Source organism: Lontra canadensis, unplaced genomic scaffold (genome assembly GCF_010015895.1).
Source record: "Lontra canadensis isolate GAN:19392208 unplaced genomic scaffold, GSC_riverotter_1.0 scaffold41, whole genome shotgun sequence".
Lineage (NCBI taxonomy): Eukaryota > Metazoa > Chordata > Mammalia > Carnivora > Mustelidae > Lontra > Lontra canadensis.
The window spans coordinates 6,154,040-6,166,283 of NW_022631035.1; the positions used below are offsets into that span (position 1 = coordinate 6,154,040).

The 12,244-nt window shown below is 55.1% G+C and overlaps 1 protein-coding gene across 2 annotated transcripts in view; it reads right to left on the bottom strand.

Moving 5' to 3' along the window:
* TMEM104 (transmembrane protein 104) overlaps positions 1-12,244 on the bottom strand; it is a 52,677-nt gene that overhangs the window by 35,411 nt on the left and 5,022 nt on the right. Inside the window, exons 2-7 of one of the 2 annotated variants that reach the window (XM_032870677.1) lie at positions 9,748-9,869; positions 7,356-7,437; positions 6,777-6,873; positions 6,192-6,272; positions 2,353-2,452; positions 1,879-1,984 (exon numbers count right to left, since the gene is read on the bottom strand). In XM_032870677.1, coding sequence (XP_032726568.1) covers positions 1,879-1,984; positions 2,353-2,452; positions 6,192-6,272; positions 6,777-6,873; positions 7,356-7,437; positions 9,748-9,869 — 588 coding nt within the window. Of the gene's footprint in view, positions 1-1,878; positions 1,988-2,352; positions 2,453-6,191; positions 6,273-6,776; positions 6,874-7,355; positions 7,438-9,747; positions 9,870-12,244 lie in introns of both variants that reach the window. The other variant, XM_032870676.1, reaches the window with a different exon arrangement.

Below are 12,244 nucleotides of genomic sequence, written 5' to 3' on the forward strand. Positions count from 1 at the left end.
AATCCCTCCCAGGTCTGCGGGCGGACGCCCAGTGCCCAGCATGGAGGGGCGGAAGCCACAGACCCTGGGAGCCACACACAAAGCTGTAGAGTAACTCCCGAGAAATCGTGGAGGTCCTTCTGCCTTAAATTCCTGCAGACCAGGCAGAAGAGCACACCGTGACGGAAGCCGGTGAAGCCCCCAGCGGCGGACCGGGAGGCAGGGGAGGGGGCCCACCACCCAGCGAGAACAGGCTCTGCTTCCCCCACCCTTCCCATCTCTGCAGCTTTCGCAGGCCGGGCGGCAGCAGCCCTAGGAGTTCCAAGTGCAATGTCCGAACGGTGACGGCAGTAATTAACGTCTGTTGGCTTTCCTGAACGGCTCCTTCTGTTTGCCAGGGAGCCACTGAGATGCAGGGAGGGAGGCTGCCCCCCCGTGGAAGGTTTACAGGAATAGCAAAGGAACAACTGAGCAAAGCAATAACCGTGCCTCTAAATAATTTACCAGGCGAATGGCAGCGGCCAATATTCCTAGTACTGGGCATGTGTCTTCCTGGGGAGGCGACGCACCAGGCAGATTGGGCACAGACCCTAACAGCCTCTCCTGGAAGGACCCACCTGAGGTCTGGCTGCTCTGGCAGGTCCCTCTGCCCTGGACATGCACCTGTGTCTGTGCTGAACCCCTTGTACCCTTTCCTCCCATCTGTCAGCTAGAGATCGAGGTGGGTCGTTAACAGTCACTGATACTTTTGCTAATTTTATCAATGACTGTTCGTTGAAATGTTGAGAGGCTAACAGGCCCCAGCTGTGCTGCCCTCCTGGCTGCCCCCCACACAGGCTGGGGGAGCGGAAGTGGGGAACTGCGCCAGGGAATTAACTTGCTACCAAATTCCCACCAGACCTGCGGTGGGGACATTTGAGATGAAATTCTACGAAAAGACAAGCTTCTGGTCACAGGTGAACACGTGAGACAAAAACCGGACCATCCGACCGCTCCGGCAATGCAAGCGAAGAAAACCAGTCTCCGCCCAGGCTTGGGCCACAGGGTGGGACTGGGAAGGCAAAACCGCCCTCCGGTGGCCCTGGGTTAACAAACTGCGACCCCGAGCACAGCTGGCAGGGCCCGCAGAAAGAAACCTTTCCCAGGATGGGGATAATGAAGTCAAGAGGCCAACTCCCCGAAAGGCCCGGCTCTCTCCCGAACCCTGCCTCCCCTCCACAGCAGCTAAGCGGCCACGTGTCAAACTGCGTGTCACCTCGCACACCTGAATCTGTGTCAGGCTGCGGAGGACCGAGAAGAGGCAGAGAATATTAACAGAAGCTGCAGAAGGGCGGGCGGAGCGCTTCGGAGTCTCGCGCCAGGCAGAGGTAAGTAACGGCCTCGGCTTCGTGTCTTATCCCCAAGACCCGTCGGGCACGGTCTGCAGCTCCAACACGCCCCTCCTGCCCGTGGCACAAAGCAGTGGAGAACAGCGTGGAGATTCATCTCCCCCCGCCTGCGGGGAGGGGGGAGACAGGACAGAGCCGGGCCGCCCCGTCAGGAAGCCCGGCACGTCCCATACGCTCTTGGGCTGGCCGGGAGGAAGGTCGGAGCATGGCAAGTCTCCAGCAAATTCAATCCGACGCTCTTAAAGAGCCGTGCTGAGGGCGCCCCTCACACCCTGAGCTCAGTCTACAAGCGTTCACAGCCAGCCGCTGGCAATGGCCTGAATGCCAACCCCAAGCCACCGGTGACTGGGCGTGCGGCTATGGTCTCAGTAACGGGACGCGGTTTCTGCCCAGGACCACGGCCCCAGCAACTGGCCAGAGCGTGAAGCTGGGGAGACTCTCTGATCAGGGAGTAGAGTCCGAAGGCCCCTGGCCAGCCCGGCCGGGCAGGCGTCGAGGCGAGGCCACTCACCAGGTAGATGCGGTAGGCGTCCACACGGCGCAGGGGCCCCCAGCACGGGTCCGTGTCATTGTGCTTGCTGTCGGCCTCCACACCACAGGATTCGTTACTAGTGGCGCTGCTGGTAAAGAGAAGAGTGGCTCAGGGCGGCCCCTGCTCAGCAGGAAGCAGACAGGACGGGACGTTACCGAGCCTCCGCGCCCCCTGCAGCTGCTCCCGGGCCACCCACCTCACTTGCCAGGAGTCACAGTCTCCTGTCCTGGGGCAGGTGCTATGGGTTCCTGTCCCCAAATCATCTTCCCCAGAGAGCGGGGACAAGGACAGTGGTGTAGGGCAAGTTTGCAAAGGACAGAAAAGGGCCTTGGGCCTCTCCATGCTTTAGATGCCACCATGTTTGCTTGGCGCTGGGCTTCTACTTGAAACTCCGCCCTGACTGGCCAAGGAAGGATGTCGGCTACAGCCCGTGGGGTGGGGGGAGGCACTCACCAGGTCACCTGCATCAGGGAGAAGGGCACGGCTGCAGCGTAGATGGCCAAATCCCCATACAGGTACGTGATGATGCAGAAATAGAACAAGTTGACCCCCACTGAAAGCAACAGAGTCACCGTCAGGGAGCCACAGAGGCGCCTGGGTTCCCTCCTGCCGGTCAGGCCTCCACCTCCACACCGCTCCTTTCTCCAGGCTGTTGACTTTCTTTTTTTTTTTTTTTTTAAAGACTTTACTTATTTATTTGACATAGAGAGAGAGAGAGCGCGGGAACACAAGCAGGAGGAGTAGGAGGGGGAGAAGCAGGCTTCCCGCCCAGCGGGGAGCCCGATGCGGGTCTCAATCCCAGGACTCTGGGATCATGACCTGAGCCGAAGGCAGACACTTAATGACTGAGCCACCCAGATGCCCCCAGACTGTTTACTTTCTACAGAAAGAAAACAACTAAGTCTGGGGGACTGCTCTGGCTGGCTCCACCGTGATGTGGCAGGACACACGGCTGCCGGTGATGGTCACCTCAGAGAGGCGAAGTGCAGCTGACGTCCTCAGAGGCTCCGAACTCGGGCAGGTGCAGGGCAGCGTGAGGCGGGGGCTGGCTGGGGAGGGTCGGAGGGGCCTTCATGCTTGGGACAGGCTGCCTGGGCAGGAGGAGGAGTGAGACCCTGAGTCGGGAGCCTGAGCCCGAGGGTGCCTGGGCCCGGGCCCTGTTCACAGCCACCCAGGACTCTACGAGAAACTGGTAACTGAGGCCATGAAAAGCAAAGAGAGCCAAAAATGGTTCAGCTTTTGAAGCTGAAATCAAGAGGGTAAAAGCCCCTGATTTCCAAAGACTATGTGCCTCATTCGGGGTCTGACGGATCACCAAGCCCCAGGTGGGACTGGAGTGCTGGTGACTGAGGGGGCAGCAGGCAGGGGCGCTCAGGACGAGCTCATGGTCAGAATGTTTGCCAGGGAGGATGCTGCCTTTGGAAGGTGCCCGTGGAAGCAAACCCGGCTCCCTTCTCCCTCCAGTGGGGTCAGATCCAGGTACTGGAGACACCGGCTCCAGCCCCAGTGCCACCGACCTCGCTTCCTGGCCACAGCCAGTCCCTGACCATCTCCCGTCCTGTACAGTGAGGATTCCACCTGTGCTAAATTCCATCTGTGTTTCCAGCTTTAAAGACCAGGTGTAGGAGTGCCTGGGTGGCTCAGTGGGTTGAGCCTCTGTCTTCGGCTCAGGTCATGATCTCGGGGTCCTGGGATTGAGTCCCACATCGGGCTCTCTGCTCGGCAGGGAGCCTGCTTCCTCCTCTCTCTCTCTCTGCCTACCTCTCTGCCTACTTGTGATCTCTGTCTGTCAAATAAATAAATACAATCTTTAAAGACTAGGTGTAACAGCTCTGAAAAAAGCGCCCAGGCCCTACAACCTCAGGGTCATGGCCACAGACAGCCTGTCTCAAACTCCTGTTCAGACTGACTGCTTGTGTTTGATGTCACGGGTCTCAAGCTCCTGGCTTCCCCGAGAACAGAAAGAAAAATGAAGTGACAGGTCCCTTCTAATCCTGGTGGCTCAGAAGAGCCTCTAGGGTCCCCAAGGGGAAAGCTGGGGACATATTCCTTCTGGGCTATTTGAGGTCAGCTCTGCTCCGAGGAGTCTGGGGGAAAAAAGACAAGGAAAATACAGTTCTTGCGAGAACCCCAGATGGCCTCAGATACCACCGATGTCCAAGCTCAGTGTTCCCCGGGGTCGGCTACCGCTCACCCCCCGGGCCCCAGGTACAACCTGTGCCCAGCTTGTCTTTCTGCTCTGACGCCAATGCTCTCCGCAGTGAGGCACTGTCCCCTCCCCACGCACCCTCCCCTCCACTTGCCTGTGACTGCAGTGTCAGCTCTGTTTATAATCTGCCATTGGCCCTCCCTGATAATAAATTTCATTACTAGACACAGAACGGGAGGATCAATGAGCTTCCTGAGAAGACAGCAATGACGACGCCTGGCATTGCTCGTCACAAGAAGTGAGCCGGGACCCCAGGGGGCTTGTTGGGGAGGGTGGCACCCCTTCCGAAGAGAATGACCCTCGATTTAGGAATAGGGCAGAGTGGTGAGTTTCACCTGAGAGTGCCTCTGCCTCGCCACCCCCACCAGGGGCGTCAGGCGTCGTCTCAGGACGTCCTGGCTGTCACGATGGGGAGGTGCTACGGGCACCGAGTGGGCGGAGGCCCAGGGTGCTGCTCAGCCTCCCACAACACACAGGACAGGCCCCATGACAAAGAATGAGCCAGATGTCAACAGTGCCAGGTGTGGGAAACCCACAGCAGAGGTGTCCCGAGGGTGAGGCTACTCTCGTAAAGTGTGCTCCTTTTTTATTAGATTTGGGTGAACTAGAAAGAAGTCTAGTCTGTAAGGGGAGGAGAAAAAAAAACCCAACAAAACAAGAACCCACTGGTTCCCAGAATTGTTAAAAAAATCAGGGCAGACTGGGGGCACCTGGGATCCAGCCCCCGCAACAGGCTTCCTGCTCAGCAGAAAGCCTGCTTCTCTCCCCACCCCACTTGTGTTCCCTCTCTCACTGTCTCTGACAAATAAATAAAATCTTTAAAAAAAAAAAAAAAAGAAAAGAAAGAAATCGGGACAGACTGTAAAACACGCTAATCGGAAAGGAGGTTTCAAAGCGGTATGTCCTCTCTCCAATGTACGTCTTCCTCCCGAAGCCCACATTTGGAGGGGGACGGTGTGCGGCTGCCAGGAGGAAATGTTTATGCTCTTATCTTCATCTAATGAGATAGGGAGAGAGGAAAAACACGGACGGGCTGCACACAACCAATCTGGTCTTCATGATTCTGGAACCCTCTGTGAGGCTGGTAGGAAGGGTCAGACCCAAACCCTCAGACAGTCTTTGGCTGATGATCATTCTTTCCGGACCGGACGGTCAAATCACGCCACCCGTGATAAACTGAATGCTTAATGTCCCGAGAAGCGGTCCGGAAGACTCTGGTTTCTACGGTCCCCCAGGCTCCGAGTTCCTGCAGCCACATTCAAGACTAGAAAGAACCAGGGGAGATGCCATCCTTGCAAACAAGGGGCTGAGACAAAGGGGCAGAAAACCTCCCAAAGACCCTTACAGAGACGAGGATTTACTGAGATCGGTCCGTCTGTCTGTGAAGGGGAAACGGGCAGGTTTGGGCACTAAGAAGCGAAGCTCTTAAGCAGCTCGTCTTCCCAAAGAACAACATTTGCCGTGGAGGTACACAGCGTTGTCACTAAACATCAGAGCTGGGGCAGGGGGACTCAGCCACAGGCGATGCCGCCAAGGAGCAGGTGGGGTGGCGAGGGCTCCTAGTTAGACACTGATGCCCAGACAGCAACCCGCGCATGGACTCTTTGCGCCCTCTGCTGGCCACCAGGGAACATGAGACGGAAAATGAGAGCGAGAGACAGGTACGCACACACAGGGGAGGGCACCGCATAGCCTACCACCCTCACAGGTGCCTGCCCTGCCGTGTCCCGGCCTGAATCGTCCGCAAGAAAAGGGAGACAAGTCAGAAGCAGTCAAGCAAGAGGCACAAAACTGCCAGCCGGCTCCACTGGCTTCCCTCCTTGAGAAGCTGCTCAGGATCCCTGAGCTCTGCAAGCAGGAGGAGCCTAATCTCGGCCTCTCTCCTCCTCGCGCTGATGAAGCGGGCGATGCAGGAAAACAAGGTGAGTGGTTCAGCCCTCTCTCAAGAGGCGGCTGCTCGCAAGTGCGTGGGCGGCGCAGACAGTCCGCTCCTCTGCTCCCTGCCCCACCCCGAGCGCTCAAGGTCTGTCGGGAAGTAACCCCCAAGCTTTGCCCTCACCCCACCTTGAGAAAGAACTCATACCTTTATTGAAGAACATGGAGGCCATCTGTCCCATTTCCACCCGGTCTGTGATTTCAAAAAGGTTCAGAGATCCACGTCTCTCTGTGGAGCCAAACAGACAAGGAAGAAGCGGTTTTCATTCGGAAAAGCTCCCAGAGGAGGTGCTGAGCTCACTAAATCTCCAGAGCAAGGAAATCCTGAAGCATTTCAAATTCTTGTGAAAACTTCTCATGTCTCCTACTTGGAATATTTTAAAACAATCTACAGAAAGGGATCCCAGGGATGCTTGCTATGGGTGGGGGGCTGGGGGGGCTGGAGCTGGGACACCTGGCCTTGACTTGCTGGGTGGGACCAGGGAGGGGACCACAGTGGGACAGGAGGATGAAGTGAGTCACCCCACATTTATTCGAGCCCCGGGCGCTGAGGTAAGTAACCTGCCCAAGCTGTAAACTTCAGCAAGTGGGGGAGCCGGCAGGGTGAAGCCTGCACCCCAGGCTTGTGCTCTGGCCAGAGGGTCTGTGCAGAGACTCCCTGTCCTCTCTATGAAGAAATGGAACCCTGTGGACCAGAGGGAGGTGCCAGCCTGTCTGGAACCCCAAGACTTACGCACTGACAGGATGGGCCGTTTCTCTGCTCGCTCATAGTTGTCCTGGACAAGGACATCACTGTCAGAGGCTGTGGAAGAGTCGTCATCTTCCTCCTCCTAGGAGGGGTGGGGCGGGGAGGGGGAACAAACAAGGGAGAAGGGGGAGGGGCACACATAACACTCTAGAAAACCCATGGAAAATTGCAGAACCCATTTCCTTCGTTATTTCTTTCCAGAAGGTGTCTGACCGGGGGCCCCCCCAGCACCTCCACGCTGTGTGACCGCCCCCCGCCCCAGCACCGCCACACTGCCATGCTAGGAGGTGCGGACACTCAGATGTCAGATCTGAAGCTGAAGCACAGTTCTGGGGTTCAGAATGATGAGCGAGCTCAAGGTAAGGGCTCAACGGACCCATGACATGATGCTGAGACCAGAGGCCGCATCTTTTCGCTAAGCTATGTGGCTGTCAAGCCTTGGCTCCGGGACAAGGGTCTTGGAGTGGTGCTGTGGACACGAGTCTGCTGGGAGGGAAAGAACTGGGCCCACGACGGGACCCAGGCACTGCAGGCACCGCCCGGAGACAAGGACAATACACACACCTGGTGGTTTTCCATCCTCTTCCAGTGGAGCTGAGCGTTGGCTGCCGCCATGGCCTCTACCACGAAGGTAGTCGTCACAAAGCTGCAGGGCAGGGCCACATGGGAATTGCCAAAGGCAGGTAGGGGTTGGGGGTGGTACAAAGAAACAGGAAAAACCATTTTAAGACCTGACCAGACCAGCAAGCCCAAAGCGTTTTCTTTTCTGAGAGCTGTTCCCTGGGGAATTTTGAGATGCATCCGACCTGATAAAATGTGTGTGCACGTGATGCCTGGCTCGCTTGCCTTGATGGCCCCGTCTACGTTTAGAATGTGACTGGATGCCTGGGAGAGAGGGGTGTGCAACAGGGTTGGGGGGGTGTGGGGTGATGCGATACCACACACCAAGAAGGGGCCTGCTGGGGGCAGAGCAGGGAGGAGGCCGATTCCCAGGGGCTTCTGAAAGCTGCAGGGAAGGGCAGCTCTCACCGCTCCTTGCTGGACCCAGAGAGTGGTCAGCTCCCAGTGACAGGCACTAACGGACGGAGCGCAAGCGTGGGTAACTGAAAAAGGACATTTGGCTCCAGAATGTGTTTGTTTCCATGTTTCTTTCCTTCCTTTTTTGGCAGTACCTTTACTTTCCTCATAATCTAGATAATGTAAAAGTAAGCTTGTATTTTTATGGCTTGAACTGAAAGGGACACTGGACGTGGCACGGGGTGTCCAGTCAACAGAGCTGCTGTCTGTAGACCCGGGGACCGCGTCCCTCTCTGTCAAACCCCAGCAGCACAGTCTCCTTCTCGAGCTTCACCCCAGCCCTCCTCGAGCTCCCTCACCTGCCGCACGCTGACCGCTCTAGCCCGCACCCGCTCCATCTTGGGGGCTGGAGGGCAGCTGGCTCTGAAACTCCCATTCCAGTGCCTTGGCACCTTCTAGAAAGGTTTCTCATTATCTTCCTTAAGTGACCATTTTAAGGACTTTAGATTTTCCCTTTTTTTGCAAGTAAAACTGGAATCAATCTTAGTTAAGGCATAAAAAGGCTTCTCGTGGTTGCATGAAGCCAACTCATCGATCATGTTCAAATATTAATGGGTTGAGCAGGGAGGGGACATGGCAGGCCCTACCTGGGGGCCCCCAATAATCACTTCCCATTCAGACGGCTGCCTGTGCTTTTTTTTTAAAGGGGACACCAGAGCCACAGAAGGACGAGGACTTCTAGGCTCTTGGCTGCCAGGATCTGCAGGATGTAATGAGCCAACAGTACCCCAAGGATGGCCACAAAACTCCCAAAAGAAATGGGGTGCAGGAGCAGAGAAATGTGGGTGTTCCCCTATCCCACTCAGCCTCTTCGAGGTCCTCACTGGCTTCAACTATAGCCTGTGTCATCCTTCCCAGAGCACCCCTCCTTCCTCCTTCCCGTCTGCCGAACTGCTGCCCTCTGTGACCCCCAACCACCTGCCAAAAACTGCCACGGCCCCCACCTCCCCTGAGCCTCACCCCCCAGGCTTTGTAGGGTTTTTTCCACGTCACCCATCACCTTCCAACTTACTCTACAACTCTGTTACTATCTCCACTCCTTACATCTCCCCACAGGGAGAGAGAAAAGTCTTGAGAGCAGTGATCTTTGTTCTGTTCACCTAAAAACAGTGCCTGGTGTCACCTCTCCCAGGGGAGGTGGCCCTGGGGGGTGTTTCCAGGTGTTCCCTCGCCTCTCTGGAGGCTCATGGATTTGCACCTGGAAACACATAGTCCTAAATCCCTTACGGGCCCAGGGTACTTGCTGAATGAATCCCCACTTCCACGCAGAATGCCTGAGAGGAAACTCAAGTAGGCTCTCCCCTCTGGGGAGCACAGCCGGGGGACCGCACACACGCGGCTCAAGGAGCAGGAGCCCCTGAAAGCCTGGGAAGGCTCTGGGCACCTGTTTGCTGCCAGGCTTGAGGTGAGGCTAACGGTTGATTACGTGTGCACCTGTGTGTTTGCCACCGACTCCATGGACTACTTTAAGCAAATTCTAAATCTCACACCGACTTCCCTTATCACCGCAGACATTCGTCCGATCCTTTTTCTGGGGCTAGGTGGTATTTTCTCGAAGAACAAAAATTAATGGTACCATTAAGAAAGTATACAACTGGGGCAGTCAACCTGCTGGGGAAGCAATGTGAGCATCACGTGAAACATTCCACAGCCTGGTCAGACGGCTGGACTCTTAACTGATCAGGCTGTGTGACTGTTCTGCTAGCACGAGACCTGGAGACCTTTGTGTCTCCTTTCCTGGGCCACCCTGGTTGGGATTCACTGGGGACACCTGGCTGCCCCCACAGGCACGCTTCCTGTGCTAATGAAGAGAAGTCAGGGCTCCCTGGGCAGGCTTCTCCCACTACAACCCCCCACCTGCCCTGTGCCAGCCTCTTACCTCATGAAGCCCAGGAACACCAGCAGGACCAGGCTGACCAGCCACCCCGCGGTGGCAAAGGCCTTAGGCATGGTGAGCGCACCTGTGCCCACGATGAGGTTGAACATGTACACCAGCCCCACCTGCAAGCAACAGAAGTGACAGTCAAGCCCCCAGAGCGATCAACTCCCAAAGACGAGCCTGGTGACAGCCAGGCTGGAGGCAGGGAGGCGAGACCTGAGCTGGGGAAGCGGGTCAGAAGGCAGAATTCTGCCTGGATTCAAAGGAGGTGTGCTCTGCCACCGGCTGCTAGGGAAGCAAACGTCAACACTTCAAAGGCTCGGGTCCCACATTCTGTCGCTCTTCTCAAGGTGTCTCTGCTGATCGGGTTCCTTCTCCATTTCTGCTGTCACCAACCCACTACCTTGTCATTTCCTATGATTCAAACTCTGCCGTGGATGTTAGCTCCCTGCCCAACCAGGCTGGAGGCTTCCAGAGGACACACAGCCACATTGGGGGACGTGGCACAAGGATGAACCTAGCACTGACCTACAGAAACCTCCACTCTTCCAAGACCTCTGAGCACGTGACCCCCATTTTTGCCATCGTCCTGGTTGTTGACATTCACGCTGCTTCCTTTCCCCCACCAGCCTCCCCGCTCCCTAACTTCAGGGATTTTTATGAAAACTGAGATATAATTCACATGCCATAAAACTCACTCTTTAAAGATATTTGCAAATGACACAGCTAATAAAGGATTAGTATCCGAAATACATAAAGAATTTATACAACTCAACAGCTAAATAATAAGTAATCCCATAAAAAAAAAGGAGAGAAGTCATGGACAGACATTTCTCCAAAGACATACAGATGACCACGAGACACAAGAAAAGATGCTCAACGTCACATCATCAGGGAAATGCAAATCAAAACCACAAGAGCTATCACCTCACACCTGTTAGAATGGCTGAAATCAGCAACACAGTAAACAACAGGTGTTGGTGAGGATGTGCATGGCTCTTGGGAATGCAAGCTGGTGTAGCCACTGGGAAAGACAGTATGGAGATGCCTCAACAAGTTAGCAAGAGGGGCGCCTGGGTGGCTCAGTGAGTTAAGCCTCTGCCTTCGGGTTGGGTTATGATCTCAGGGTCATGGGATCGAGCCCCGCATTGGGCTCTCTGCCTGCCTCTCTGCCTACTTGTGATCTCTCTCTGTCAAATAAATAAATAAAAATCTTAAAAAAAAAAAAAGTTAGCAAGAGAACTACCCTATTCTCTGGTAATTACACTCCTGGGTATTTACTCCCCAAATACAAAAATACTAATTCAAAGGGATGCATGCACCCCTATGCTTATAGCAGGATTATCTATGACAGCCAAATTATGGAAGCAGCCCAGGAGTCCACTGACAGATGAACAGATAAACAAGAAACGGTATAGGTGTACGGTGAAATAGTATTCCCATCAAAACCAATGAAATCTTGCCGTTGCAATGATGTGGTTGGAGTTAGAGAGTATAACACTAAGCAGTGGAAGTCAGAGAAAGAGAAATGACACAGGATTTCACTCACAGGGAGTTTCAGAAACAGACAAGCAAAGGGGAAAGAAAAGAGAGGGAGGGAGGGAGAGACCGACAAATGAAGGAAGATACTCGTAACGACAGAGAACACACTGATGGTCACCAGTAGGGGCAGTGGGTCGGGGACTGGACAAGACAGGTGAAGGGGATGGACAGTGCGCCGGTCTCGGGGAGCGCTAGTGGCGCCAGCGATGCTGAGTCACTGTACTCGACACCTGAAACTGACAGAGCACTGAATGTTAACTACGCTGGAATTAAAACTAAAAACTCAATAAAAAAGTTCTTTCCAAGGACACAGTTCAGGGGTTTCCAGCACAGTCACAAGCTGTACAACCAGCAGCGCCACTTAATTTCACTTCGTCACCCCCAAAAGTGAGCAGCTACCCCCCAGCAGCGGCCGCCCTGCCCCTGACAACCGGCCTCTGAGCAGAACTGCCAGGTCACTGACCTCAAGTTTTCAACCCTCATTCCCACCAACTTGACTCTAGCTGTTAACTGTCATTTTCCTTTTTTGTCTAGCTGTTAACTGTCATTTTCCTTTTTCAGGATCTCAACCAGGAAATGCCCTTCTCTGAGCTGAAGCCTGCGAAGCCCTGGCCATTCCCGCGGACGCCAGCGGTGGCCCCACCCGCCCACCCCAGGCCACCCCCTGCACTCTGGTGTCACTTGTGTTCTTCAGCATCATTTGCGATGGGCTAGTTCCACGAAGCTCGGGCTACCCCTGCCTCACTCCCACCCCTGCGCCCCCCCCACCCCAAGCCTTGGATGGACCTGGCACCTGATTCCTCTGCTCCCTATACAAAGATGCTAAAAGTTCCTGGAAACTTTCTTTTTCTTTCTTTCTTTCTTTTTTTAAAACTAGAATGACTGATCCCACAACAAACGAAAGGTTCCCTCGCCTGTGCTCCGCCCGCGTCCGACTGTCTTTGTTCCACCCCAG